The sequence below is a fragment of the Prionailurus bengalensis genome, chromosome A2 (assembly GCF_016509475.1).
Source record: "Prionailurus bengalensis isolate Pbe53 chromosome A2, Fcat_Pben_1.1_paternal_pri, whole genome shotgun sequence".
Lineage (NCBI taxonomy): Eukaryota > Metazoa > Chordata > Mammalia > Carnivora > Felidae > Prionailurus > Prionailurus bengalensis.
Genome location: NC_057348.1, coordinates 26,441,436 through 26,467,571, shown reverse-complemented (window position 1 = coordinate 26,467,571; position 26,136 = coordinate 26,441,436). Strand labels below are relative to the sequence as shown.

General features: G+C 43.8%; 2 protein-coding genes across 3 annotated transcripts; both read right to left on the bottom strand.

Annotated features, from left to right (window-relative positions):
- Window positions 1-7,898: 7,898 nt before the first annotated feature.
- Window positions 7,899-25,029, bottom strand: RPP14 (ribonuclease P/MRP subunit p14). Of its 2 annotated transcripts, XM_043587766.1 has the most exons (7): window positions 24,063-25,029; window positions 17,452-17,637; window positions 13,949-14,046; window positions 13,772-13,856; window positions 10,627-10,703; window positions 9,994-10,072; window positions 7,899-9,537 (listed from the first exon to the last, which is right to left on the bottom strand). In XM_043587766.1, exons 3-7 carry the CDS (start codon window positions 14,044-14,046, stop codon window positions 9,481-9,483), a joined length of 396 nt encoding a protein of 131 aa, XP_043443701.1. In that variant the 5' UTR covers window positions 17,452-17,637; window positions 24,063-25,029; the 3' UTR covers window positions 7,899-9,480. The 2 variants fall into 2 exon arrangements, with proteins under 2 accessions (XP_043443701.1, XP_043443700.1); XM_043587765.1 differs by lacking the exons at window positions 17,452-17,637; window positions 24,063-25,029 and adding an exon at window positions 17,144-17,339.
- On the bottom strand, window positions 8,857-9,264 carry HTD2 (hydroxyacyl-thioester dehydratase type 2). The gene has a single exon (XM_043589399.1). It carries the CDS (start codon window positions 9,262-9,264, stop codon window positions 8,857-8,859), a length of 408 nt encoding a protein of 135 aa, XP_043445334.1.
- Window positions 25,030-26,136: the final 1,107 nt, after the last annotated feature.

Here is a 26,136-nt window from a genome sequence, read left to right as displayed (position 1 = left end):
CTAGCGCCGGCCTCCCCGCCGCCGCTGTCAACACCGGCCGCCCTTCTCGCCACCGCCTCCCGCGGGGTCCTAGCGCCAACCTACCACAGTCACCTCTGCCCTCGACCCCTGTTTTTCAAGCTCCGCGCATCCGCTCGCGGACCCAGTACCCTTAGCACCGACCTCAGACCCTGGACATTCCACCCCTAAGCCATCACCTCCGGAGATCCTCAGATCCGAAGACACCGCGTCCTGAGCCCTGCGATCCAGGAACCCTCAGGCCAAAGATTGCCAAACCATGCCTGGCAGTGTTGGGCTTCTCACTTTAGGGCCTCAGAAGCTGGGAATGCCAGACTTGAGATCTTTAGAGCTGTACCTCTCCCACCCAGGCCTCCCGGGCTCAAGTATCCTAGGATCCAGAAAAGGGGCCTCAGGGTGAGCCCCTCAGTCGGAGCCCTACAGATCCAGAAACCCAGAAAATCCAGGTTTTACTGAACCTATCCTAGCTTTTCAGACCCAAGAACCTAAGAGCTGGGTCCTCAGAATTGGACCCCACAATTGGAGCCTTTGGACTCCAGGACCCTCAGACCTGAGCTCTTTGAACTGGGGATCCTAAAAACTGGGCCTCCATCCAGGACTCCAACCTCCACCTTTGTCCCCAGCCACAAAGCCTTATCAAAAAGAAAACCATAGGCCCCTAATGGAGTCACTTATGCTAAACCACATCCCCAAACCCAGGGCTAACCCCCCAACCTAACTGCAGTTTCAACCTCCCCCAGAAATGTAGTTTTAACCCGTCAGTCAGGAATTTTCTGGCCAGCACCAGTGAAGTAATCTGTCACACAGACCGAATCCATCCCCCCAAAGGAAGATAAGGTAATTTGCATAAGACCCCCTGCTCTTCCTCTAAGGGAAAGTCACCTTACTGAAATAATCCTTTCTTTTGCTAATAACCTTCCTGCCCCACCATCCTTCCTATAAAAACCATCCATTTTGTACAATTCCTGAGAGCCTCTTTCTACTTACTAGATGAGATGCTGCATGATTCATGAATCACTTAATAATGCCTATTAGCACTTCAAATTTACTTGGCTGCATTTTGGCTTTGTAGCAGCCTTCAACCCTGAGAACCCTCAACCAAGATGCTGTAGACTTGGGGTTTTCAGTGCCACTGTACTGGCTCCAAGAACCTCAAACCCAGAGCCAGAGAACTTTGAGATCAACTTTTCAGCTCCAAATTAGTCTCCACAGTCTTTCTGAACCCTAGACCACAATTCTGGCACTCCCCCCCCCCCCACTTCCCCCACCCGGAAATCCCACCCACACTGCTCTTTCCCAGGGCTGCATCCCCAGACAGTGGAGACAGACATGGAACCAGATGACCAGGATCTCCAGGGCTCTGGTATTTACCAGCTGTGTGACCTTGAATAAGTTACCCAACCTCTCTGTGCCTCAGCTCCCTATCTGCAAAATGGAGATAATAATACCTGTATGGAAAGGTTGGGATGTGGAATGCAGTAAGACAGGATGGGGCTTGGCACATTTTGCTCAACGATATTAGTTAACTTCCTTCCCCTACAGTTCACAGAATGGGGAGTTTCTAACTCTTAAATTTACCTCCCCTACATTTCTATATTTCAGACAAGAACTTAAAAGTTCTTGGTAACCCCACCACCACCATACCACCACCACAATGGGACATGACAGCAAAGGCCTCCACAGTATCTAAAGAATACCCTCTCCAAATCTTGAGCTTATAGAGATTGTTGGGCAAGTAGCCACGACAGACTGAACATGTGAAAAGGGAAAAAAGAACTTCATGATTCGGTCCTAATATAATCAGAATTCTTCCTGCATTCCATTTTTGTCTCAGCGTGTTTAAAAGCAGCAGTCTATTAAAAGGCAACCAGATATGATTTAGGGATGAGTCAACTTTTTAGTTCCACTTTTTTTTTTTTAAGGTAAATGGATTATTTCATTGCCAGAATCACAGAAACCAAAATTCTGCTTTAATCATTATTCCTGTCATGATGTGGACCGACTAAGACAAGACTCTTCTCAAATAATGCTGGTCGGAGCATAAATCGGTCCGACCTTTCTGAAAGGCATTTATCCATTCAACAATAATTTATGGAGTACTTACCATGTAATAGGTACCTTACCTGGTGGAAGGGGCTAGAATTTGACAATACATATCAAGGGCTTTAAAAAAGTTCTCACTCAGTAATTACACCTTTAAGAGGGTATCCTAAGGAAATAATCAAGAGATCAGTGAAAATAAATAGCAAGAAAGGATAAATACCTAACAATAACGAATTGGACAAATCATGGTACAATCATAAATAGAATATTTTGCAATGATTAAAAATCAGATTATCAAAGGCTTTTAATGATGTTGGGAAGTGATCTTCATGCGATAGTAAGTGAAAAAAATATGTATTTTTTGTATGATCCCAATTTTTAAAAATGCTTATATAGAAAAATAACAAGGGAACAAAATATGAACTGAGGGCTCTAGGGAAGTGGGATCATGATGCCTTCCATTTTATGCTTTTCTGTTTTTCTTCAAAATGTCTCTAATGAAGGTATTTTACTTGTATGATCACGAAAAAAATAATATTCAGCTGAATTGCAGAGGTTGTAAAATAACAACTTTGTCTAAGTTTTCCTCACTAGGAAAAGGAAACTGAAACAAGAAATCAGATATTTGATGGAACGAAGCCAGAGACTCTCAGTCAGACTTTCCCTTTCTCTGGAAATTCTTGCCTGAAGTAAGCCCCTCAGAATAAATACTATGGTGAGCTTTATAATTTCATTTTCATCTGCCCATATCAGTACCTTGTCAGTGATCCCCTGAGGATCCTAGACATAAGTGGGTCCCTATTGTCTGGAAACCAGGCCCCAAACCCTGTGACAGCTTTTGGAGTGGCTCAGGCTGAATGTGGGGAAACCTTTCCCAGGCCAGGGCTGATCTAAATCAAACCAGCTTCGCTTCTGGTCTCAGGCCAGGTAAAGCTAGTGACTTCTGTGGCACCTTGGTTTTTGCCCCATGCACAACTACTCAGGCTAGCAGGGAAAGAAATGAGGATGCTTTACTGAGGATGCTTCTTGACCTGGCAACTGCTCTACAATCAAATCATAGAAGCTTGTGAAAAACTCAGTGCTTCTTAAGCAGCATTGCCTCCCAACTCAAAATTATTGCACTTCTTTGAATATTGATGACCTGTATAAAAAACAACAAAATTTGATCAAACTCAGATAGGATCATTTTTATTTCCCTTACGTGTTGATATTTTCCATCACATCATGGAGGAATTTTGCCCAGGATTTAGAAGGTCATATGAACTGTTACAGCTAAAAGCCACCCTGGAAATTGATTGTGGCCTAGAAATTGCCTGTTTGTGGTGCCTCCTATTAATCCTGTTCTATTTACATAGTGTCAACATTAGTTTTGGGTTTTCTTATGATTTTGAACTTAAATGGTTTCTTCTAGTTGATTTTGCCCCAACCCAAAATTTCTCTGAAGATGTTGAGAATTCTTGTGTCTGCTGTGTTTGTAATCCAAATGAAGGCAAGCCAAGAACAAAGAAAGTGAAACATCTGGGACCCTGGAGATACTGAAGTGCAGCCCAAGAGTAATTTCACAGCACTCCCATTCTGCTCAGAAAGAGCTGGTTAATAAATTATGCCAACACATGAGGCATTCAGAGTGCTACAGCTGCTCAGAGTGACAGTCAACCCTTGGTAGAGTAAGTTTTAATATAAAAACTTAGTAGATACAATTTAATAGCAATTTTCTTTGGGAGTAAATTGGGTCTGTGAATCATACTCTAAGAACATAAAAGAAAAATGACTAATAATTCAGCACAAAATGAAAACCTGTGGTTACCTAAGAGGTACCATTTAGTGTGCATTTAGCAATTTCTTCTTCTAGATGAATACACAGGTCGGGTCTACAAGATGAATGGTGGCTGTGGTGAGGCTTTCTTCCCGTTGCTACTCAAGATTTGCTGCTCAGAAAAAGAAATGAGTGGCATCTTCTCACCAATATGGAAATGTTTCTAATAGAATATAAAAATCTGTTAAGCAATTTTCCAGTACATTAGGCTGAAATTGCTTAAGATGGGTAGATCTTTCTGTAGCAATCAAACATTACATAAATTGCAGTCTTACAATGCCCCTATGTGGAAAGTGCTAGTACAATTTGGCCTGCTATCTTAGTACTTTTGTACTTCCTTCCACTTGTGACCTAGTACAAGCAAGGCCACCTCTCAATTATCCAAGAGAGAATTTCCTAATATGAGGGTAACCCATGCTTTTATTAGAAGACTCATTCTTTCTGGCATCTCCTCCAGGGCTCAACATGAAAAAGACAACCAGCCAGTTTCTCTTATAGCTAGCTTTTACAAACCATGAGTGGTTTGAGAAAATCTGAGTAAAAACAGTAAGTCATCACTTACAGAGTAGTCCCTTCTCACCTCCTTCTCAATTCCAACTTTTTATTGATTTACGGAGATCAAAGACAACTATGGGACCCAGCAAGCACGGAGGAAGGAAGGAAGGAAGGAAGGAAGGAAGGAAGGAAGGAAGGAAGGAAGGAAGGAAGGAAGGAAGGAAGGAAGGAAGGAGAAAAAGAAAAAGAAAGGCAAAGTGCTCATATTGAGAAGGTACTTTTGAATTACACAGTATAAATCAGTTACCAGTCAGATCTGGTACATTCCCCTTCCCCCACCATACTTGGCCTACACTTAACTTTTCACCTTTAGAATAATGATTTCAGTAATTCTGCTCTAAAGACAATCACTGAGTGTCAACTGAGAAAAACGGTAGGTGATGGTTATGGGTGGAAGCGATCAAGTAACAGTGTTTAGGATAATACTACAACTATAGCAGGAAATGAGATCTAGCACATTTTGAATATAAAAAGAATTCTATACAATGGTGGTTCCAAACACTTTATGCCACATAACAAGATACTATTATAGAAACTGACAGTGCTCCAGTAATGGGATTATAAGACCCACAGGGAGATGGAAGAAAGAAATGCTTTGGAGCCAGGCAGGCTATTTGCATCCCAGCTCCACTGCATGCTAGCTGTACAGCCTTGGGCAAGTCACAGATCAGTCTGTTTCCTTGCCTTTAAAATGGGACATTAACTTTAATTCACAAAGTTTTCAAGGATTAGAGTTAATGTAGAAAATTGGCTCATTGGGGTGCCTGGCTGGCTCAGTCGACAGAGCATGCAACTCTTTATTCTCAGGATTATAAATCTGAGCCCCACATTGGGTGTAGAGATCACTTAAAAATAAAATCTAAGGGGCACCTTGGTGGCTCAGTTCAACTCGGTTTGGGCTCAGGTCATGATTTCGCGGTTTCCTGAGTTCGAGCTCTGCGTCGGCTGATAGCATGAAGCCTGCTTGGGATTCTCTCTCTCCCTGTCTTTCTCTGTCCCTCCCCCACTTGTGTTGTCTCTCTCAAAATAAGTAAACTTAAAAAAAGAAAATAAAATCTTAAATTAAAAAAAAAGAAAAAAGAAAATTGGTGAAAAACAGTAAAAAGGTAAAAAAAGAAAATAGTGAAAAAAATGGTAGTTACTAGTATTAATGATCACATCACACTCCATTTCTGGACCTATACTTCAAGACTGCTGCTAGTCCCAGAGAGTGAGTTCTACAGGAACAATCAGTCTTGGCTTTGAGTCTGTATTTTGTTCAAGTTCATATATATATATATATGTTTTTTGTATTGATAATGTTGTTTTTAATATAATTTATTGTAAAGTTGGCTAACATACAGTATATACACTGTGCTCTTGGTTTTGGGGGTAGATTCCCGTGATTCATCCCTTACATACGACACCGGGTGCTCATTCCAACAAGTGCCCTCCTCAATGCCCATCACCCATTTTCCCCTCTCCCCCGCCCTCCCCCATCAACTCTGTTCTCTGTATTTAAGTCTCTTGTGGTTTGCCTCCCTCCTTCTCTGTAACTATTTTCCCCCCTTCCCTTCCTCCATGGTCTTCTGTTAAGTTTCTCAAGTTCCACATATGAGTGAAAACATTTGATATGTCTTTCTCTTATTACACTTAGCATAATACCCTCCAGTTCCATCCACATTGCTGCAAATGGCAGGATTTTATTCTTTCTCATTGCCAAATAGTATTCCATTGTATATATAAACCACATCTTCTTTAACCATTCACCTGTTGATGAACATTTAGGCTCTTTCCATAATTTGGCTATTGTTGAAAGCACTGCTATAAACATTGGGGTACATGTGCTCCTATGAATCAGCACTCCTGTACTCTCTGGATAAATTCCTAGTAGTGTTATTGTTGAGTCGTAGGGCAGTTCTATTTTTAATTTTTTGAGGAACCTTCACACTGTTTTCCAGAGGGCTGTACCAGTCTGCATTCCCACCAACAGTGCAGGAGGGTTCCCGTTTCTCCACATCCTCAGCAGCATCTGTTGTTTCCTGAGTTGTTCATTTTAGCCACTGTGACTGGTGTGAGGTGGTATCTCCATGTAGTTTTGATTTGTATTTCCCTGTGATGAGTGATGTTGAGCATCTTTTCACGTGTCTGTTGGCCATCTGGATGTCTTCTTTAGAAAAGCATCTATTCATGTCTTCTGCCCATTTCTTCACTGGATTGTTTTTTGGGTGTTGAGTTTGGGAAGTTCTTTATATATTTTGGATACTAACCCTTTATCCAATATGCCATTTGCAAATGTCTTTTCCCATTCTGTTGGTTGCCTTTTAGTTGATTGTTTCCTTCGCAGTGCAGAAGCTTTTTATCTTGATGAGGGCCCAATAGTTTGTTTTTGCTTTTAATTCCCTTGCTTTTGGATATGTCGCGCAAGAAATTACTGTAGCTAGAGTCAAAGAGTTTGCCTGTTTCTCCTCTAGGATTTTGATGGTTTCCTGTCTCACATTTAGGTCTTTCATCCATTTTGAGTTTATTTTTGTGTACAGTGTAAGAAAGTGATCTAGTTTCATTATTCTGCATGTTGCTGTCCAGTTCTCCCAGCACCATTTGCTAAAGAGACAGTCTTTTTTTCTCTTGGATACTCTTTCTTGCTTTGCCAAAGACTAGTTGGCCATATATTTGTGGGTCCAATTCTGGGTTCTCTATTCTATTCCATTGGTCTGTGTGTGTGTTTTTGTGCCAATACCATACTGTCTTGATGATTACAGCTTTGTAGTAGAAGCTAAAGTCTGAAATCATGATGCCTCCCACTTTGGTTTTCTTTTTCAACATTATTTTGGCTTTCAACATTCCGGGTCTTTTGTGGTTCCATACAAATTTCAGGATTGTTCTAGCTTTCAGAATTTCCATTTTGTTTTCCAATGCTGTATCAAAACTTCAGCTTGTGTAGTCTTTCACCTTACAAATGAGTCTTCTTCAGGTGCACCTGAGCCCGCACATGCTGTCTATTCTGAAGCCCATGGGAATGGCATCCTTGTTTCTCACATTGATTTTAGTATTTTCATCTCACCCATCACCAACTAGTGTACGATACAACACCTAACAGTTTAAAAATATTTATACACATCACTGCCCTCTAGTGCCCAGAATGACTTTTTCTAGTAATCTGCTTAACTTCTACCTTTGATGTAAAAACAAAATCTAGTTACTGATCCACCAGGAGAAAAACCTTTTGCCAGGAAAAGTGAGTTGATCCCTCCAATTACACTTGATCTCATCTTCCTGATCAAAGCATCTAGCTGTAGAACCGCTCTATAAAGCTACAGAGCAGAAGTGGATGCTGTACTACAGATTATGTTATGTTGGCTGCATTGGGGATGATCACTCAGTACTAACACATTAAGCGCATTTCCTCTTCAGTACCCCTCAATTTTTTTTTTGATACTGTTTAATTTTCACTACCCCTCAACTCTTTTAAGAATTTGGCCTCCAGTGTTCCTTATACATTTTATTTCTTACAATATGTTTACAATAAGCATGTATTATTTATAAAGGGGAGAATCCACAGTATTTTCAAGGGAGGGAGAAAATAATCTGGATTACCAAAACAAATTTTGCATTCAAACTAGCCCAGGTTTAGACTGGTTGACATCCTGAAAAATTAGCTTGTCATCTGTTTAGTTGTGGGCCAGTTTGCTTTAAACTGAGGACAATCTCTAACCTCACTGACAGGGGAAAATGGATGACAGTAGTGGCTACTTTACAGGCTAGACCTGGTACTTAGAGATTTGCATCTATCAACTCCAACAATCCTGTGTGGTAGGTGTCCTTATCCTCGTTTTATGCATGAGATTGACAGAGTTTACATAAATGAGTCCAAATGTGTGCATAAGCCATTCTCCAATAACAGGAAAACCATCTGGAAGACAAATGCCACTGATGATGGAACAAGGTGCCATCGTGGTATAAACGGGAACAAATTACAATAAACTCTGACCTGCAAACTACTCAACAGGATCTAAGAATGCTGACTGGTAGAAGGTAGGTGTTCAAAGACGACCTGACTTCTGTTGTTGTCCTCAATAATTAAATGGTAGTTATAAATTCAGTGAGGAATTTACTCTCCACAGACACAGGCAGGTTTGTGTTATCCAAATGTATATCTAACTAGATGTGAAATCCTAAAAGTAGAACCTTCAGCTAAATAACCTTTCCAATAATTTTCCAATTTTAAAAACCTAGACAGATGATGAATATACTCAAGTCTGCGTGAAGCATAAAACTGGATTGGATAGAGGACTTTTGCACACCCCTCTCCCTGCTCCCCTTCCCCAACTCAGGCTTCTGGGTCTATAAGCCATCCTTCAGTGAAGAGCAGCAAAACCTATTTTCCTCAGAGGCTCCTGACGAATAGTACCACTAGCACCTGAACGTGCATCTTTACACACGTTTCAGGATTTGGGAGTTTCTGGGACCATAACTTTAACCAAGCCTTCCATAACAGTCTTTTTACTTTCTATTACAAAACACGACACTGCAATAACAGCAATGAACCGCTTTAGCTTTTGCACTTCTGCGGAAGCTAAAACAACTTCTCCAACATATAAAGGGGCTGGAAAGCTAATTTCCTGTGAAAGTAAAACACAGCCTGGCCCTGGCATTTTAGTTCCCAGGAGAGCTGAAATAAGCCCATTGATCAAAACTCCATGTACAATTGTCTTTCCAAACTTGGTGTGTTTTGCAAACTCTTCATTTAAATGCAAAGGATTGACATCCCCCGTTAATTCTGAGAAGGCGGCCACGTCCCTCTGTGTGAAGGCCCTGCTGAGTTCAGCATGGTCTCCAACTCGGACATGCATCTGCTCAATGTGCCACCTGCTTGGCACTTGCCGGCTCAGGCAGATTCTCCTCTGAAGCCCACCCCACCAACGATAGCTGCAAGTTACTGGGAACATCTTCAGCACTGTCAAAGTCCAGCAATCAGAACTTTTAGACTGCTTCAATCTTCAGATGTGATTCTGGCATCAAAAAGTACCTTTTGAGAGCGGAGGAATGTTTCTGACATTGAAGACTATTCAATCCAACACTAGTTCCCTACTGTTACCAGATAAGGCAAGAAGAAATGGAGAAACCTGTAAGAGAAAGAAAAAGTTAAGGAAATATTGGGAAAAGACTGCACTGAAACACGGGGCATGTGGAAACATGCCTAATTTCATGGGGTAAGCAAAGCTGATGCAGCAGCATTCTAAAGAGCATCCTTAGAGGTGGCCTTATATAAATAAGTGATAGTAAGTTCAGAGACCGTGTTCCACTATTTAGGGCACTAGGCATTAAGCAACAAATGAAAAGTTAAGACTTTTCCACAAGATCTCTAAGTTTCATCCCCAAACATCTCCCATAAAATCCAGAATCTAAGTGCTCTGTCTCACACTTCCAGAAGCAACAAAGTCCTTATCCCTCCCCACCACTCCCAGCTGAATAGTGTCAGCCATACTAGATTTATGCAGGCACAAAAATGGAACATGTATTAAAAAGCAGTTTCATCCCTACTCAACCTGGTTTGGGATATGTGAAGGAATGGGCTTTACCTGAATCACTCTGAAAGCACATTTCTTGCCTTTATAGGATCCCAACAGAGTCAAAGAGCTCCACAATTTTACAAGACCACTGTGGAAAGATCAAGAATACATAAAGATTTGTCGCGGTGACATCTCCCTAGTACCTTCATGACGGTCCAGGCAGTTAAATTAGGTCCAGAAAACCTCATTTAAATGAGAAAACTTCAAAAGTAAAAGCACAATATGTTATAGGCAGAGAATACAATGAACCTCAATTAGGAATTTTTTAAAAAAATTTTATTTAAGTAATCTTTACACCCAATGTGGGGCTCGAACTTATGACCCCTAGATCCAGAGTCACATGCTCCTCAGACTGAGCCAGCCAGGAGCCCCGGGAATGTTTCTAAAATACACATCTCTGAATTTGCAACCATGACCATCAATTGGGAAACACTACAGTTGTAAGCAAATCATGAGTTTTCCTCTGTATAGTGTAAGCTCGGTGGATAAATGTTCGTATCCTTCCCAGTTTAAACTTCTAAAAGCTGCTCAGGGTTCACAATGACAAAACTCTTCTCATACTGAGAGGAGAGCATTTTTGCTCTATTTCTCCACTCAGCTCTCTGCTCTGTTATACCACAAATATGCCACCATCTGTTGTACCTGCTACATATCCTCAAGATGGCTGACAAGGTCTTCTCTTCGTAGGTCAGGATGTCCAAGGGTAAGGCTGCATCAACCTAGGTATGGAATAATACTATTAGGAGACTACTGTCATCACTAATCTTTATTAAGTAATCTCTATGCCCAGTGTGGGGTTTGAACTCATAACCCTGAGATCAGGAGTCGCATGCTCCTCCAACTGAGCCAGCCAGGTGCCCCTGTCATCACCATTCTTAAAGTCTAATAACTAATCCTGTCAACTGCTTTCCTCCTCCAAAAAAACAGTATTTAGTAGTGGTGTAGTACTGGTCCTGCTTATTTACAATTCCCTGTCTGGAATGTTCTTCTTGTACCTCTTCATACTGCTAGTGACTCTTCACCTTTCAAGTCTTTGTTTAAACTGTCCTATCCCTGGGAGCTGGGTCAGTTGGTAGAGCATGAGACTTTCAATTTCAGGGCCATGAGTTCAAGCCCCACGTTGGGCATGAAGCCTACTTAATAAAAGGTCTCATCCCTGATCCTCAAGCTTAAGCTCAATTGCTTGGTATGCTGGTTCACATACAGGAACCACATACTTCCTCGCATAATATTCATTATTCTTGCCAGTAACTGTTCAACAGAGTTTTCTACTAAAATAATCAAGACTATTCATCAATGAGGCAGATGCCCTGTCTGTTCATGGCTACATCCTCAGGAACCAGGTTTTATACCTGCCATATAGAAGGAATAGTTTTTCCTTGAACTTTTTATTTTGAAAAATTACAGTCACAGGAGGTTGCAAAGAAATTTACAGGAAGGTTCTACGCACCCTTCAAAGCCTCCCCCAGTAGTACAATATCAAAACCAAAAATCTAATATCGACCAGTTTATTCAGATTTTACCAGTGACATACGCACTCATGTTTGTGTATTTGCGTGTGTGCGTGTTTATGTGTGTACTTCTACGCAATTTTACCACATAAGTAGTTTCATGCAACCACCAGCACAATCAAGATAAAGAATTATACCATCACCACAGGGCTTGCTCCTTCTACCTCTTTTTAGTCACAGCCACTCCTCCCCCCAACCCCTAACCACTAATCTTTCTCCAGATTATATAACTGTTATTTCAGGAGCATTACATACATGGGATCACCTGACTGTTACTTTTTGGAACTAGCTTTTCACTTAACATAATTCTCTGGAGATTCAGTTACATTACTGCATATATCTATAGTGTGTTCCTTTTTATTATCGAGTATATTCCATGGTACGAACATTTAACTACTCACCCACTGAAGGACATCTGGCTAACTTCTGCTTTTGGGCTCTTACAAATAAAGCTGCTATAAGCACTCACATACGAGTTCTGTGCAAACACTAGTAAGTTTTTACTTCTCTGGGACAAATGCGCAGGTGTGTAACTGCTGGGTAGTACAGTAGCTGCAGGTTTAATTTTTTCTTTTACAAATGGTGTTCCAAAGTGGCCGTGCCGTTTTACATTCCCGCTAGCAATGCATGAGTGATCCAGTTTCTCTGCATCCTTGCCAGCCTTTAATGTTATCGCTATCTATAAAATTTCAGTTGTTCTGCCAGGTGTGTAGTGATATCTCATCGTGTATTTTTAAAAAAAATTTTTTTAATGTTTATTTATTTTTGACAGAGAGAGAGACAGAGCATGAGTGGGGGAGAGGTAGAGAGAGAGGGAGACACAGAATCCAAAGCAGGCTCCAGGCTCTGAGCTGTCAGCACAGAGCCTGACGCGGGGCTCAAACTCACAGACTGTGAGATCATGACCCGAGCCGAAGTCGGGTGCTCAACCAACTGAGCCACCCAGGCACCCCACTCATCGTGTATTTTTTTAAATATTTTTTTGAGAGAGAGAGAGAGCAAGCAGGGGAGAGGGGCAGAGGGAAAAAGAAAGAGAATCCTAAGTAGGCTCTATACTCAGTGCAGGGCCTGACAGAGGCTAGATCCCACGACCCTGGCATCATGACCTGAGACAAAATCAAGAGTCGGATGCTCAATCGACTGAGCCACCCAGGTGCCCCTGTGTTTTTAATTTGCATTTCCCTAATGGCTAACAATGCTGAACTTTTCATTCATGTGCTTCTTTGCCAATGGTACATCTTTTTTAGTGAAATGTCTATTCATATCTTTTGCTCATTTTCTTTTTGTTATTTATTTATTTAGAGAGCAAGCGAGCATGTGCCTGACTGGGGGAGGGGCAGAGAGAGAGGGAGAATCCCAAGCAGGCACCACACTGTCAGCATGGAACCCGACATGGAGCTCGAACCCACAAACCATGAGATCACAATCTGAGCCAAAATCAAGTCGGACCCTCAGCCAACTGAGCCACCCAAGTGCCCCTGCTCATTTTCTAATTGCAATGTTTGGTTTCTCACTATTGAGTTTTGAGAGTTCTTTTCATATTCTAGATATGCAGGTTTCAAATAGTTCCCCCAGTCTGTAATATGTCTTTTCATCCTCTTAACTGAGTCTTTTGTGGAGTATATGTTTTTAATTTTAATGAGATGCTTACCAGATGGATCTGATAAAACATATGAATCAGAAAGCAATTTTCTGAGTCATCTGCCTTTGTTCTCTCTCAAAATTCTACTATTTTCAAGAGAATGCTAAAAGAGGACTACTCAATGTGCCGGTCTGTGATAAAATAAGAGGCTGTATCACAATGTAAATGAACAAGATTGCTAAGCACATTGTTTCGTTCAGCTGTTCTTTTATTTTTTTTTAGTAATCTCTACACCAATGTGGAGCCCGAATTCACAACCCCACGATTAAGAATCACATGCTCCTCTGATGGTTTCAGCTCAATTTTTCACATAAGGAGACTTTCTCAGTAAAGGAAGTGGTGTGCTGATTCTGCTGCGAGCCACAAATCTTCACAATGGGCAAAAAAACTATCTGCAGGTTGCAGATCTGGACCATACCGTGAGTAGTATTGGCCTAAAACAAACATTTGTCTAACAAGTTGCTCATCAAACAGAAGGCATATTAGAACAAACCTACCCAAAGTATATTTCTGAGAGTCCACTTCTGCAATTTCAAATATGGTTTTACAGTTCTAAAAAAGTATTTGGAAAAGCACCATTTTAGTATTTCTTACAAAGATCTAAGGAGTGTTCAATCTACTAAGTGATTCATACCTCCCCAAACAGGTCCTTCAAGGCTGAAATAAGCAGCTGTTTGAACTGTGCAACATTCAGTCCAACCCCATGGTCTTGAAATTCTCTGTAATAACATTAAAAAGGAAAAAATGTATTTCATACTATTCAGACTCATAAAAAAGTAATCAAAAGTAGAACTTAGGAAACTGAACTTACAGACACACTTTCATATAGTGGTGCTCAGAGGGATTTTTGTAAACTATTCTTTCATATGTAGTGGCTGGAGCTGGCATCTTTTCCAACACTGACCACATCTAGAAATCAAGTCAAGAGAGCTAGAAGTTAGCAAGGTACAAGCTATTTTTCACTTTTTTAATGACAATCTGACCCATCTTTATTTTTTTAATTAAGCTCTACACCCAATGTGGGGCTTGAACTCACAATCCCAAGATCAAGAGTCACATACTTTACCAACTGAGCCAGCCAAGTACCTGACTCATTTGTTTTTTAAAAGAACTCCTAGTATAGTGGGGTGCCTCAGTGGCTCAGTCAGTTAAGCATCTGACTTAGCTCAGGTCATGATCTCACAGTTCACAAGTTTGAATCCCATGTCAGGCTCTGTGCTGACAGCTCAGAGCCTGGAGCCTGCTTCGGACTGTATGTCTCCCTCTCTATCTCCCCCTCCCCTGCTTGTGCTCACACTTGCTTGCTCTCTCTCTCTCTCTCTCTCTCTCTCTCAAATAAATAAATAAACTTAAAAAAAAAAAAAGATAAAAGAACTCCTAGTATAGTAACTAATCTAATTCTGGTCAAACCAAAGTTACCCAGACAGACACAAAGTTTCCAGATTTTATATATGCCAGACCATTGTACTCTTAAATTCTAATGGCATAATCCCAATGAACATTTATCATCACTTAGTACCTAGCTCTATGCTAAACGCTTCACATACTTTAGGTCATAAGTCTTCAAAATGATCCCACGAGGTAAAAGCTATTATCACTCCCATTTTTGGGAAGAGGACATTGAGGCTTAGCAAAGAGAGGGAACACTTGCCCAAGAGCACACAGATTCCAACGGCTCCTGAGTCCTCTCAAGACCACTCTAGTAGGATGTCTCTCTCTCTTTTTATTTTTGAGAGACAGAGAGAAAGCACGAGCAGGGGAGGGGCAGAGAGACAGAACCCAAAGCAGGCTTTAGGCTCTGAGCTATCAGCATAAAGCCTGACACGGAGCTCGAACTCATGAGCTGTGCAATCATGACCCAAGCTAAAGTCAGGCGCTTAACCAACTGGGCCTCCCAGGCGCCCCTAGTATATCTCTTAAAAAAAAAAAAAAAAAGAAAATTGCATACAGGAATAAAATCTAGGATCTGAAGGCCCTCTTCTTGTTTACTCTCAGTCCACACAGTACATGGGCAGAATGAGGGGTGGTAGTTCTGCTGTCCCATCACATGCTGGGTCTGCCTGTTGTCTGTCTGGAAGCCATGTCTGCACAGGGCTATTTCGCAAACCCACAAAAGACCAAGCTTAAACAGCAAGGGGTTTAAGAGGAATTCCTGGAATGGACCTCGATGTCATTCCTAACAGATTTGGATCTTTCAAGAACACAGAACATGCTGATCCCCCTGTGGAGAATCCCTGTCCTTGGCTCTACTCCCACCTCACTCTCCCTCTGCATAGCCCCTACTCATCCTTTGAATTTTAGCTTACAGGTTACCTCCTCTTCTCGGAGTTTCACCTCAAGGAGGCCTTCCTTGACACCCTGTTCCAAGTTAGATTCCCTTGTTATGCAACCTCTTAATACTGTTTAATATCTGGTTCTCCACTAAAGGAACCAGGAAACTGAGGTCCAACCAAGGAAAGGGACCTAGCAAAGGTCATAAAGCTCTAAACCAGCATTTACAAAAACCTATGCATCAGGCTTAGTTCCTACTACTCCTAGATGATATCCCCAGAGAAAATGACAAGTCAAGGTCAAGGAGCTACATCCAACCACCCACTTAATAGTTACTGTGTCTGGCGCAGAGTATGTATTCAGTAAACACTTACTGAATGGTGATGTCTTAGGCCTATATGTTCAAGGGTATCTTTGGTTTCAACACTGCAGAAATAACTACCTGATGATTCTTTCCCAATCATTAGAATCTTCCCTGACTAGAAGAACAGGAAGAATCACTTCATTCGCTGTCTCACACATGATAGGTGTTTTTTAAGAGTTACTATCAGCCTTGACAGAGCTGGCTGCCTGAGGTAGGGGAATGAGATTGGGGCCTGGGGCTCAGGCTGTCAAAAACAATGAAGACTTAAGGAGTATTCTGGAAATGGACCGTGATAATGGTTGCACAGCAATGTTAACATACACTTAAAAGTGATAAATTTTATGTCATATATATTTTACCAAAAAAGACTTAAGGAACAAGTGTTTACTGAGCAGTCACCTCCACATAGCCTGAGCTTCAAGGTCAGTGACAGTATTGCCCTCTGCAGGTTATCCTGATATTAAAGGAGAGGATGTCAGGTAGCCCTTCATACAGCCTGCCATATCCACCAGGCTCAGTACCATGAAAGCACTTCCACAGCCATTGTTATCATAATCTTTGAAGCCAGACTTTGTAATGGCTGCAAGGATGCTCATCAAATGACCTCCTAGTAACAGATGTCCCTACTTCCACCTGCTTCGCCCCAGCACCTCCCAATCTAGTTTCTACAGCAGCCAGGATGAGTCAATTAAAAGCTATTCAAGCCTCGGCCATTTCTCTGCTCAAAACCTTGCAACGGTTCCCATTTTACTCAGAGTAAAGCTAAAGGACCTACCGGTCCTGCAAGGCCTTACCTGATTTGTACCCCTGCCTCCTCCAACCGCTCTGATCCATGTCCTACCATACTCCCCTACTCAACCCCTTCCACCAGAGGCCTCCTAGCTCTTCCTCACACACCATTTCTCTCCCGCCTCTGCGCCTGGCTCCTAGCTTTAACGCAGGCTGGGAATACTCTTTTTCCAGGTAGCCAGGTGGCTCGCTCCCTTGCTTCCTTCATGGCTTTGATCAACTCTCCCCCCTCGCTTTGGTCTGGTGGTTATTTAATACGGCAACCCCTCCAGGCTCCTGCTCTAGTTTTTTCTCATAGAACTTACTACGCCTCTAACACAACTACGTAACTCATTTATTATCTACCTGTACTTCCCTCCTCCACCCCAACATAACGTACACTCCACAAGAAACAGGAATATCTTGTTCAATACTGTTTCTCAAGAATCAAAAACTGCATCGCACACAGTACACATTAAATACATAAGGCTGGGGCCAAATCAGTCATTAAAGAAAAAAAAAAAAGCTCAATCATGCACTGTTGGGCACTTCGGTTGTTTTCAACTTTCTTCGACCACCATCCGCCACTTATTTAGCGCCCACCTGGCGCCGGGCGCATGCGCTCTGCACACATGATCCCGCTCGCTCCTCGCAGCCACCATCCGCTACCGAGACCCCGCAGCACAAACCCCCAGGGAGGTGCGCGGCGGAACCTCCCCAGCCGCACAGTGTCCCAAACCCCAGCGGATAGGTACTTCAGAATGCCACGCGCCGCCCTCCGCAACTCCCGTCTTGCGCACGCGCGCCTGGCGCACACGTCCTAGCGTCAACAGCGTGGCCGACTGAGCCCGATCCCGGCGAACAACCGCTCTGCTATGGTCTTCCACTTTTCTGCTCTCGGTCGGACTAACCTGGCACCTTCCTGAATCCCGTTCCTTGCAAGACTCTGCCAAAGCTCGGAGCTCCCCCGCAGAGGCCACACCCTGGGCCCGGGAAACTCCGGGGATGTTTACGTTTGGCTCCTGTTTCGCCCTCCGGAAGCGTCAGTGACGTCTAGGCGCGGATATGACGTCACCGCGCGGAGTTCGCCTAAGAACCTAGGGATAAATCGTGATCAGTAGCTGAGACTGGCCGAGCTCAGTGCCCCCTGGTGCTCACTCCAGAGAATGCTCTATGAGCGAATGTCTGAATGGGGTTGGGACTCCGGATGTGTTTATTCGGTCCGGGAGCTCGCTTCATAGTCATTTATTTATGCATGCATTCATTCATTCATCTTTATATATAGCAGCTCTTCTGCTGAGCATTTGTCAAGCACTCCAAGGACAGGAGCCGCTCTCAATGTCCCTTGTGGCTCCCAGCATACAGTAGTGTATCTATCTGAGTTGGTCCAGATGGTCCTGTCTTCAAATTTAAGCCAGGTTTCATCTGTGCATTTATTCAGTAAGTACTTGCTGGCCCCGTACCCGTAAAACAAATAGTGTTTATATTTAATAATTAATAATAATAATAGATGATAATTATCAAGTATTTTCTTTGGGCCAGGTGCTATGAAAAAAAACTTTTCAGATGTTATTTCGGGGAACTCTCACACAATCCCAAAGTAGCTATTATTATGATCATCCCCATTTTAAAGGGGTAGAGACTGCGGCACAAGAGGCTGTTACTTGCCCAAGATCACATGTTTATAACTGGTGAGCAGACGGTCTGACTCCAGATGGTGCTCTCCATACTGCACCGTGCCACCACCAGTTGTGTGTTATGAGTCAGGAGTGCGTGGGGGAGAGGGGCTGGGGCTGCCATAACTTGAGTATGAGCCCCATGAGGATGGGGATGGTATTGTTTGTGTTGGCTCACCACAGCATTCCCCTGCCTGACACTCAACATATGTTTAGTGAATGCAGTAATTCATAGATGGGTGTGCTAATTCTACTTCCTTTGGGGGCAAAGGGTTGCCCTGCACAGCCAAAACTGAGCCTGAGTCAGTTGGGACCTTCTCTCTTAATGTCTTTTCTAAAAATTCCACTGTCTGCTATTTCCCGAAACTTCAGTCTTTGGCTATTGTCGTGTTCTGCAGTCCTGCAGCTTCTGCTTCCCTTCCTTCTCCCCTCAGAGGAGATAGAACTTGTTCCAGATGGGGGGAGAGATAGAGGAAATCAACACAGATCCCACAGCCAGTGGTGTTTTCTTTTTCTTTCTTTCATTCTTTCTCTTTCTTTTCTTTCTTTCTTTCTTTCTTTCTTTCTTTCTTTCTTTTCTTTCTTTTTCTCTTTCTTTCTTTTTCTTTCTCTTATAAAGTTTATTTATTTTGAGAGAGAGAGAGAGCGCCCATGCACAAAATTGGGGGGGGGGGCGGGGGCAAAGAGAATCCCAAGCAGGGTCTGTACTGTCAGTGCAGATCCTGATTCGGGGCTCGAACTCATGAACCACAAGATCATGACCTGAACTGAAATCAAGAGTTGGCCTTAACCGACTGAGCCACCCAGGTGCCCCTGGTATGAGTTTCTGAAGTGTCCTTCCAGAGATACAGTAGGGGAGCTTTCCCTTTGTAACAATATATCTGAACATCACTCCTAATCATAACACACAAGCCTGTCTCGGTCTTTATAAAAGTTGCCTAGCATTGCACTGGTGGCATCAGTTGGCTCAAGATGGCCATTCTGGACACTCTGTTTCTGACACGTCAGAGCAAAGTTGTTGGGGATATGAGAGTATTTTATGTTCCTGGAAGTGATGGCAGCTGAGAAAGAGCTGAGTCCATACTTCCCCTCTTCTGCTTTGTTCTTCAGCTCCCCTTCCTGCCTTGTAAACTGCTGCCAAGAGTGGCTTTTACTAAAACTTTCATAACTTTAGGAAGAGAAGTCAAGAGAGAGGCCCAAGTAGGATCACAGCCACAAATCTCCATCAGCCTCATGGGAATCATATCCACTCGTGTCAGCAGATGAAGAAGGTAGGACAAAGTGGGGTGCCTGGGTGGCTCAGTCCATTAAGCGTCTGACTCGGTTTCACTCAGGTCATTTCACAGTTTTGTGAGTTCAAACCCGCATCGGGATCTGCGCAAAGTCTGCTTGGGAGTCTCTCTCTCCCTCTCTCTCTGTTCCTCCCCCACTCACACTCTCTCTCAAAAATAAATTAAAAAGGGGGCACCTGGGTGGCGCAGTCGGTTAAGCGTCCGACTTCAGCCAGGTCACGATCTCGCGGTCCGTGAGTTCGAGCCCCGCGTCGGGCTCTGGGCTGATGGCTCAGAGCCTGGAGCCTGTTTCCGAGTCTGTGTCTCCCTCTCTCTCTGCCCCTCCCCTGTTCATGCTCTGTCTCTCTCTGTCCCAAAAATAAATAAATGTTGGAAAAAAAAAATAAAATAAATTAAAAAAAAAAAAGAAAGAAAGGAAAGGAAAAGGTAGGACAAAGGAAGTGAAAATGACTAGAAGCTAAAGGCTATGGAATGACAGCTGTTGTTTCCATTTAGGGAGACCTGCCAAGTACCTGATTGCTTGCTTGCATTATCCTATCTACCCTGCAATGTCACTATTATTATTGCCTTCACAGATTAAAAAAAAAAAAAAAGTAGAATAAGCCGTTTGCCTACGGTGATGAGAAGCCCCAGAACCCATGGGATGACACGGCTAGACGTTGCTCTTTGAGGCAACCCTGAGCATCATCTCCAAACAGGAAATATGAAAAGCGGGCATGTTTTTGAGTCCCCAGAGGCCGAGCATGAGATAGGAATCTTTGTGGAAGTAATTTATTGGGGACAGCTCTCATGGGAAACCTGCGAGTGGGAGAGGAAAGCAGGATGGGGCAGGGGAAGAAGCTAAACAAAGCCATGGGTTCAGCTGAAGCCCAACCTCAGGCTGATCCCACACGGATCCCTGGAGCATAAGTGATACCAGCAAGCTTCCAGCCTGGAGGCAAGGCGGCCAAGGCTTCATCACACTCCTCCCCGGTCACTGACTGCCAACTGTAGGGTTGCCAGATTTAGCAAAGAAAAATAGTTGCCCAGTTAAATTTGAGTTTCAGATAAACAATGAGTAGGATATCCTTGTGCTAAGAAAGTATTCGTTGTTTGCCTGAAATTAAATTTAGCTGGGTATCCTGTATTTTGTCTGGCAACCCCAGGAGGTGAGAGGAAGAGGATGGGGCACAACCTCGAAGGAGCCTCCTGGCATCTGAGGGTGCTTCTCTGGGAGAAGGGCAGGTGTGTTTCCTCAGCAGCCAGTACTCCCAGCAGGTGGGGGGTGGGGGCAGCAGTCAGTACAGGGGATCTGGGAAGGACATCAGCAGCACACGCTGCAGGCAGGGACTCTGGGGGCAGCTCACCAATCAAGGGTACAAAAGACCAGAAGCTCCTGCCCAGACTGTTAAGTCCAAACCATCCCCATCATCCAGGGGAGTGGCAGGACGGTCCCCGCCTCGGCCCTAATCTTGGCTGCTCTCTGAGGATGTTTTTGCTCCTTCCCAGTCAGTCTTCTACTTGTGTTGGGGCTGGAGCAAGGGCCAGACTATCTAACTTTGTCTCACCCAGAATTTCTGAAATGTATTTAAATGATAGAGGAACCTTTCCTTACAAGTGACCTTAGAAACCCCTAATAAAAGGCTCTAGGACCTTAGGAAGAGAGAATGTGGGGAGAGGACAACCACCTTGTAATTAAGCAGCCTGTTTCTGGAGGGGCCCACGAGGCTTTCTTGAAATTCAGAGATCCTCTCTGAGAGATTCATCGTGTTCCTACAAAGTACACCCTCTCTGTACCCCCCTTTCCTTAGAGGGCTCTGCATCCCCATTCCAGGAACCAGGGGGATCTGTGGGTTCTGACCTACAGGAGTCCCAAAACATAGAGGTAAGTGAAAAGAGCAGGCAGGGGGTGCAGGGTGGCAACCGTAACGTCCAGCAGGACCCATTTATGTAAAAACCAAACAAACCATCAATAAACCAGCTGTAGGGTCTTTTCTGGTTATACATATGTGTGTATAAGAATATTTTTTAAACACTCATTTTTAAATTTGTTTTAGAGTGACAGGTCATTATTCTTATAATTTAACAATTGTCAAACAATTTTATAGTTGCTTATAAAATTAAATAATTTTCTAATTGTCAAATGAAAGTCAGGACTGCCCCTTATGGTCACAAGAGGGAGCCATGGACCACACCTGTGTTTATGCCTCTCTTCCCACCTTGGAAGAACAGACTCTTCCTCAAGATGCCCCTTCTTATCCCCCGGTTCCTACCCCTCCAACCTCTACCCCAAGGCAGGAGAGAGGAAGCAGGGAATGGAGACCTACCATCCCTTATCCACAATTCTGAAATCCAAGAAAAGCATGGAAACCAAATCTTTCTTCATGTGGCACCCAACGCTTAATCTGAACAGAGATGAAGTTTTTTATAGCTTTTGTCCCATTTAGTGTGGATATTCATACACTGCACAGCAGAAATGTCAATGCATTTGATCCTGTAAAGCAGTCCCAGACCCCACTGGGGATATTACATAATCTGTGGTATACACACCATAACACCTTTCTAAAATGGGAAAATTTCTCAATTTGGAATCACATCTGGCTCTTTGAGGTTTGGTAAGGGATTGTAGACCTATACTTACATCTATAGCTGCCACTTTCTGTCACTAAGAATCCTTCTTTCTTCTCCCATCCCCTGCTGGAGGGTGGAAATACCCTAGGTGTTCCCTAAAGTTCCTAGTCATTGCCTGGAGGGTATAGAGACCAAATATCCAACAAGCAATGAAGGAAAGGTTCCTCCGGGAGCCAAGGGAGGGGAGCCTTCCTGCTGCTGAAAGGAGTCATCTGATATCCTCTCCCTGACTAGGCTAACGACGGTCACACAAGACCCTCATTCCATCATAGGCAACCCCAGGCCCACATCCTGGTGACTTCCAGTCCAGAGAGCAGCAACGCTGAGCCCCAGAGCCCCAGGGGAGCTGGGGGTACAGAACAGAAGCCCTGCACCGTCACCCTCTGGTTCTGACCTCAGCAGGTAATTTGAGGACATCTCTGCTGCCCCATCTGTGACCACTCCCACCTCCTCTCTACTTTTTCACCTTCTTTCCAGGATGGAGGGTTTGTATGAACATCATCCAACTTTGGGGTGGATGGGAGTGAGGAGAGAAGCCACTGGTGAGAAAGCCCAGTCTGTATGGCTAAAGGAGTGATGCTGGAAGATATACAAGATGAGAGATCAGAAGAGCCAGGCTCCCAACTGTCAGGGGAGAGTGTATCTCTTTGTGCCTGCCTGCATGTGTGAAAGAGACAGACAGACAGATATGAGACAAATAAAGTGATGAAACACATGGGGGTGGGAGGTGGGGGAGGATAGGAGGAGAGACAGAGACAAAGAGTTAAAAAACAAACAAACCAAAACTACCAAACCTGGCCGAAGAGTATTTCAGCAAACATTTTTGGAATAGACCCAGTGAATTGCCACTTTTAATAAAACATTTCTCAATCTAAGACAGGAAGTCCCCAAACCGGAAAGCTGGTATATGTGGATGTTAAAATTTATATCCATCATCTCAGAACAATGTTAATTAACCAACTGATGAATTGTCCAGAGATCAATATCCAGGGCTTGGAAAGTTAAATGAGGAACCTTAAGTCAGTATTTATGTTTAATTAAAACCTAAAAATTATCTGAAGAGAGTGCGAAAGCCCTGGCTGGTATGAAGTCCAGGGAGTTGACCTTACCTTTCAAAGGGAGCCTGAACTGGTCCCAGGCAGAGCCTCGGGGCTGCCTCTGGAGTGGCAGCTACGAGCAGAGCTACATCAATCGCCTGCTTTCCAAGCCTGACCCCAAGGGACAACAAACAATCAGAGGAGACTTCTCCCGTCCAGAAAACTGCTTTGGGCAAACAACACTGATGAACATTTCCAGTATGGCAGAGGGAAGGGGGTGTCAGCAAGAGGGAGTGAGTCCTTCCAGGGAGGGCATGACACCAGTCCTGGTTCTAAAAGAGACAGGGAGGAGATGAGCAGGCTGTCCCTTGAGGCACCCTTTGATGCCGCAATGTAAGTAAGCTTGTTTGCTGCCTGGCAGGAGGCTGGGCAATGGGATATACTTAACTATTTGCTGAGTGAACAACTGGGTCATCTTCCTCAGCAGGAGCCCCAGGTGTGGCCTCAGTGATCTGTGGCTGAAGCTGTCACACACTTAGTTCAGGTGAGCCAACACGGCCCCAGGCTCTACTGGAAGTTGGGCCAGAGCTCCTGCCTGAACCAGTGAAAGCATAGTCACCTTCACTCATAAACCAAGAGGCTTCTCTATACTTGTTATCTGTGTGGCCTCGGGCAAGATTCTTCACCTCTTAGTGCCTCAGTTTCCTGGCTATACAATGGGCACAAGTTATAAATACCTTTTAGGGGTGTGTGAAAGCTTGATAAAGTGATTCATGGAAAATACTTGGGAGAGCACCTGGTGCAGTCTTCCAGCTGGCCTGACCTACCTTATAATCTCCCTGTACTTTCTGGGAACTTCCTTTGGACAACGCAACAGATAAGGTCCTCTGGGATGGGGAATACTCACTGGGGTTCATATGGAAGGCAGACGATGGGCAGCACCATCAAACTGATGTGTTTCTTGCATCAGTCTCTCCTGACGCTGCCTCTGTGCTGTACAAGAAGCCAGACTGATGGCACATTGAGTCCTAACCATGGCCTCTCCCTCAGCTTCCTCGATGCCTGCCCAGCAGGATCCAGCCCCGAGGGACCCACGCCAGACAGTGGGATGTAGAGCCTGCTTGTGATTCCTGGGGCTTTCCGTCGTCATTTCAGAAGCTTCTGGCAGTCTTTCAGGCAAGGCTGTGATGAGGAGTAACCCTTTTCTTCTTTCCAAAACTCTCATTAAAGGCACCCACCACAATGCCCAGTGGGCTTGGGGGGCAACCAGCAAGTTCTTCATAATCGCAAAGGCAAAAAGTCGGGTGCAAAGGGGAGCTGTGCTTTTCTGCTTTTGAGGCCTCCTAACATGGTGGGGCCAGAACTGCAGGCCCAGAGGAGAACTGTGAAAACCCACTTTTTAGGTTTGTCCAAATGACTCTTTCATATGCTCCGCTCAGGACTCCCAGTGGATGCTTCCCAGTGACAGCGAGGGAGGTGGGAGCTGCATCCCGCTGCAGACCCTGCCCACCATCCTCTTGGTGGGATGGACAGTACGGATGACCCCACTGAAGCAATTCTGGATGTGATCCTTAGCTGCCGTCCACCCAGGGCATAACAATTCCTGCACCAATAGCGTTTCCCATCTGCAGTACTCACTCCAGGCCTGGGGCTTCTTCGGCTACCCCAGGCACCTCCCCTCATCACTCAAACCCATCCAGACTAACCCCTTCCCCCGGGACTGCACCAAGTTCAGAATTCTTGGTGAATATGAAAGATTGGAATTGGCAGCATGTCTAAGATCTACTTTCTTTTCTATGTCATTGAATTTTGCTCTCACTTGTATTATTTCTATTTTTTTTCTAGGCTTATTTTTGATTTCTTTTTATGACTTCTTTTTAAGATTTTATTTTTATTTTTGTTATTTTCTAAATTGTCTTAGAGAGTGTGAGTGGGGGAGAGGGCAGAGGGAGAGAGAGAGAGAGAGAGAGAGAGAGAATTTCAAGCAGTTTCCACACTTAGCACAGAGCTTGATGCAGGGTTTGATCCCATGACTCTGGGATCATGACCTGAGCTGAAATGAAGAGTCAGATGCTCAAATGACTGAGCCACCCAGGCACCCCAAGATTTTATTTCTGCCCCCCACTCAGGAAGTCCCCTTAAAATTTCTTGCAGGGCTGGTTTAGTGGTCACAAACTCCTTTAATTTTTGTTTGTCTAGGAAACTTTTAATCTCTCCTTCTATTTTGAATGACAGCCTTGCTGGATAAAGAATTCTTGGCTGCATATTTTTTCGATTTAGCACATTAAATATATCCTGCCACTCCTTTCTGGCCTGCCAAGTTTCTGTGGATAGGTCTGCTGCAAACCTCTTCCCTTGTATCTTAAGAACTTTTTTTTCCCCTTGCTGCTTTCATGATTCTTTCCTTGCTTGAGTACTTTGTGAATTTGACTATGATATGCCTTGTTGATGGTCAGTTTTTATTGAATCTTACAGGACTCCTCCGTGCTTCCTGGATTTTGATGTCTGTGTCCTTCCCCAGGTTAGGAAAGTTTTCCACTATGATTTGCTCACATAACCCTTCTACCCCTTTTTCTCTCTCTTCATCTTCTGGGACCCCTATGATTCTGATGTTTTTCCTTTTTAATGAGTCACTGATTTCTCTAATTCTTTAAAAAAATTTTTTTTAACATTTATTCATTTTTGAGAGACAGAGAGAGAGCATGAGCGGGAAAGGGGCAGAGAGAGGGAAACACAGAATCTGAAGCAGGCTGCAGGCTCTGAGCTGTCAGCACAGAGCCCGATGCAGGGCTCAAACTCACAGACCGTGAAATCGTGACCTGAGCCAAAGTCGGACGCTCAACTGACTGAGCCACCCAGGCACCCCTGATTTCTCTAATTCTTAAATCATGCTCTTTTGCCTTAGTCTCTGAACACTTTCCTCTGAACACTGCCGTTAGCTGCAGCCAACAGGTCTGACACATCACATTTTCATATCTTCT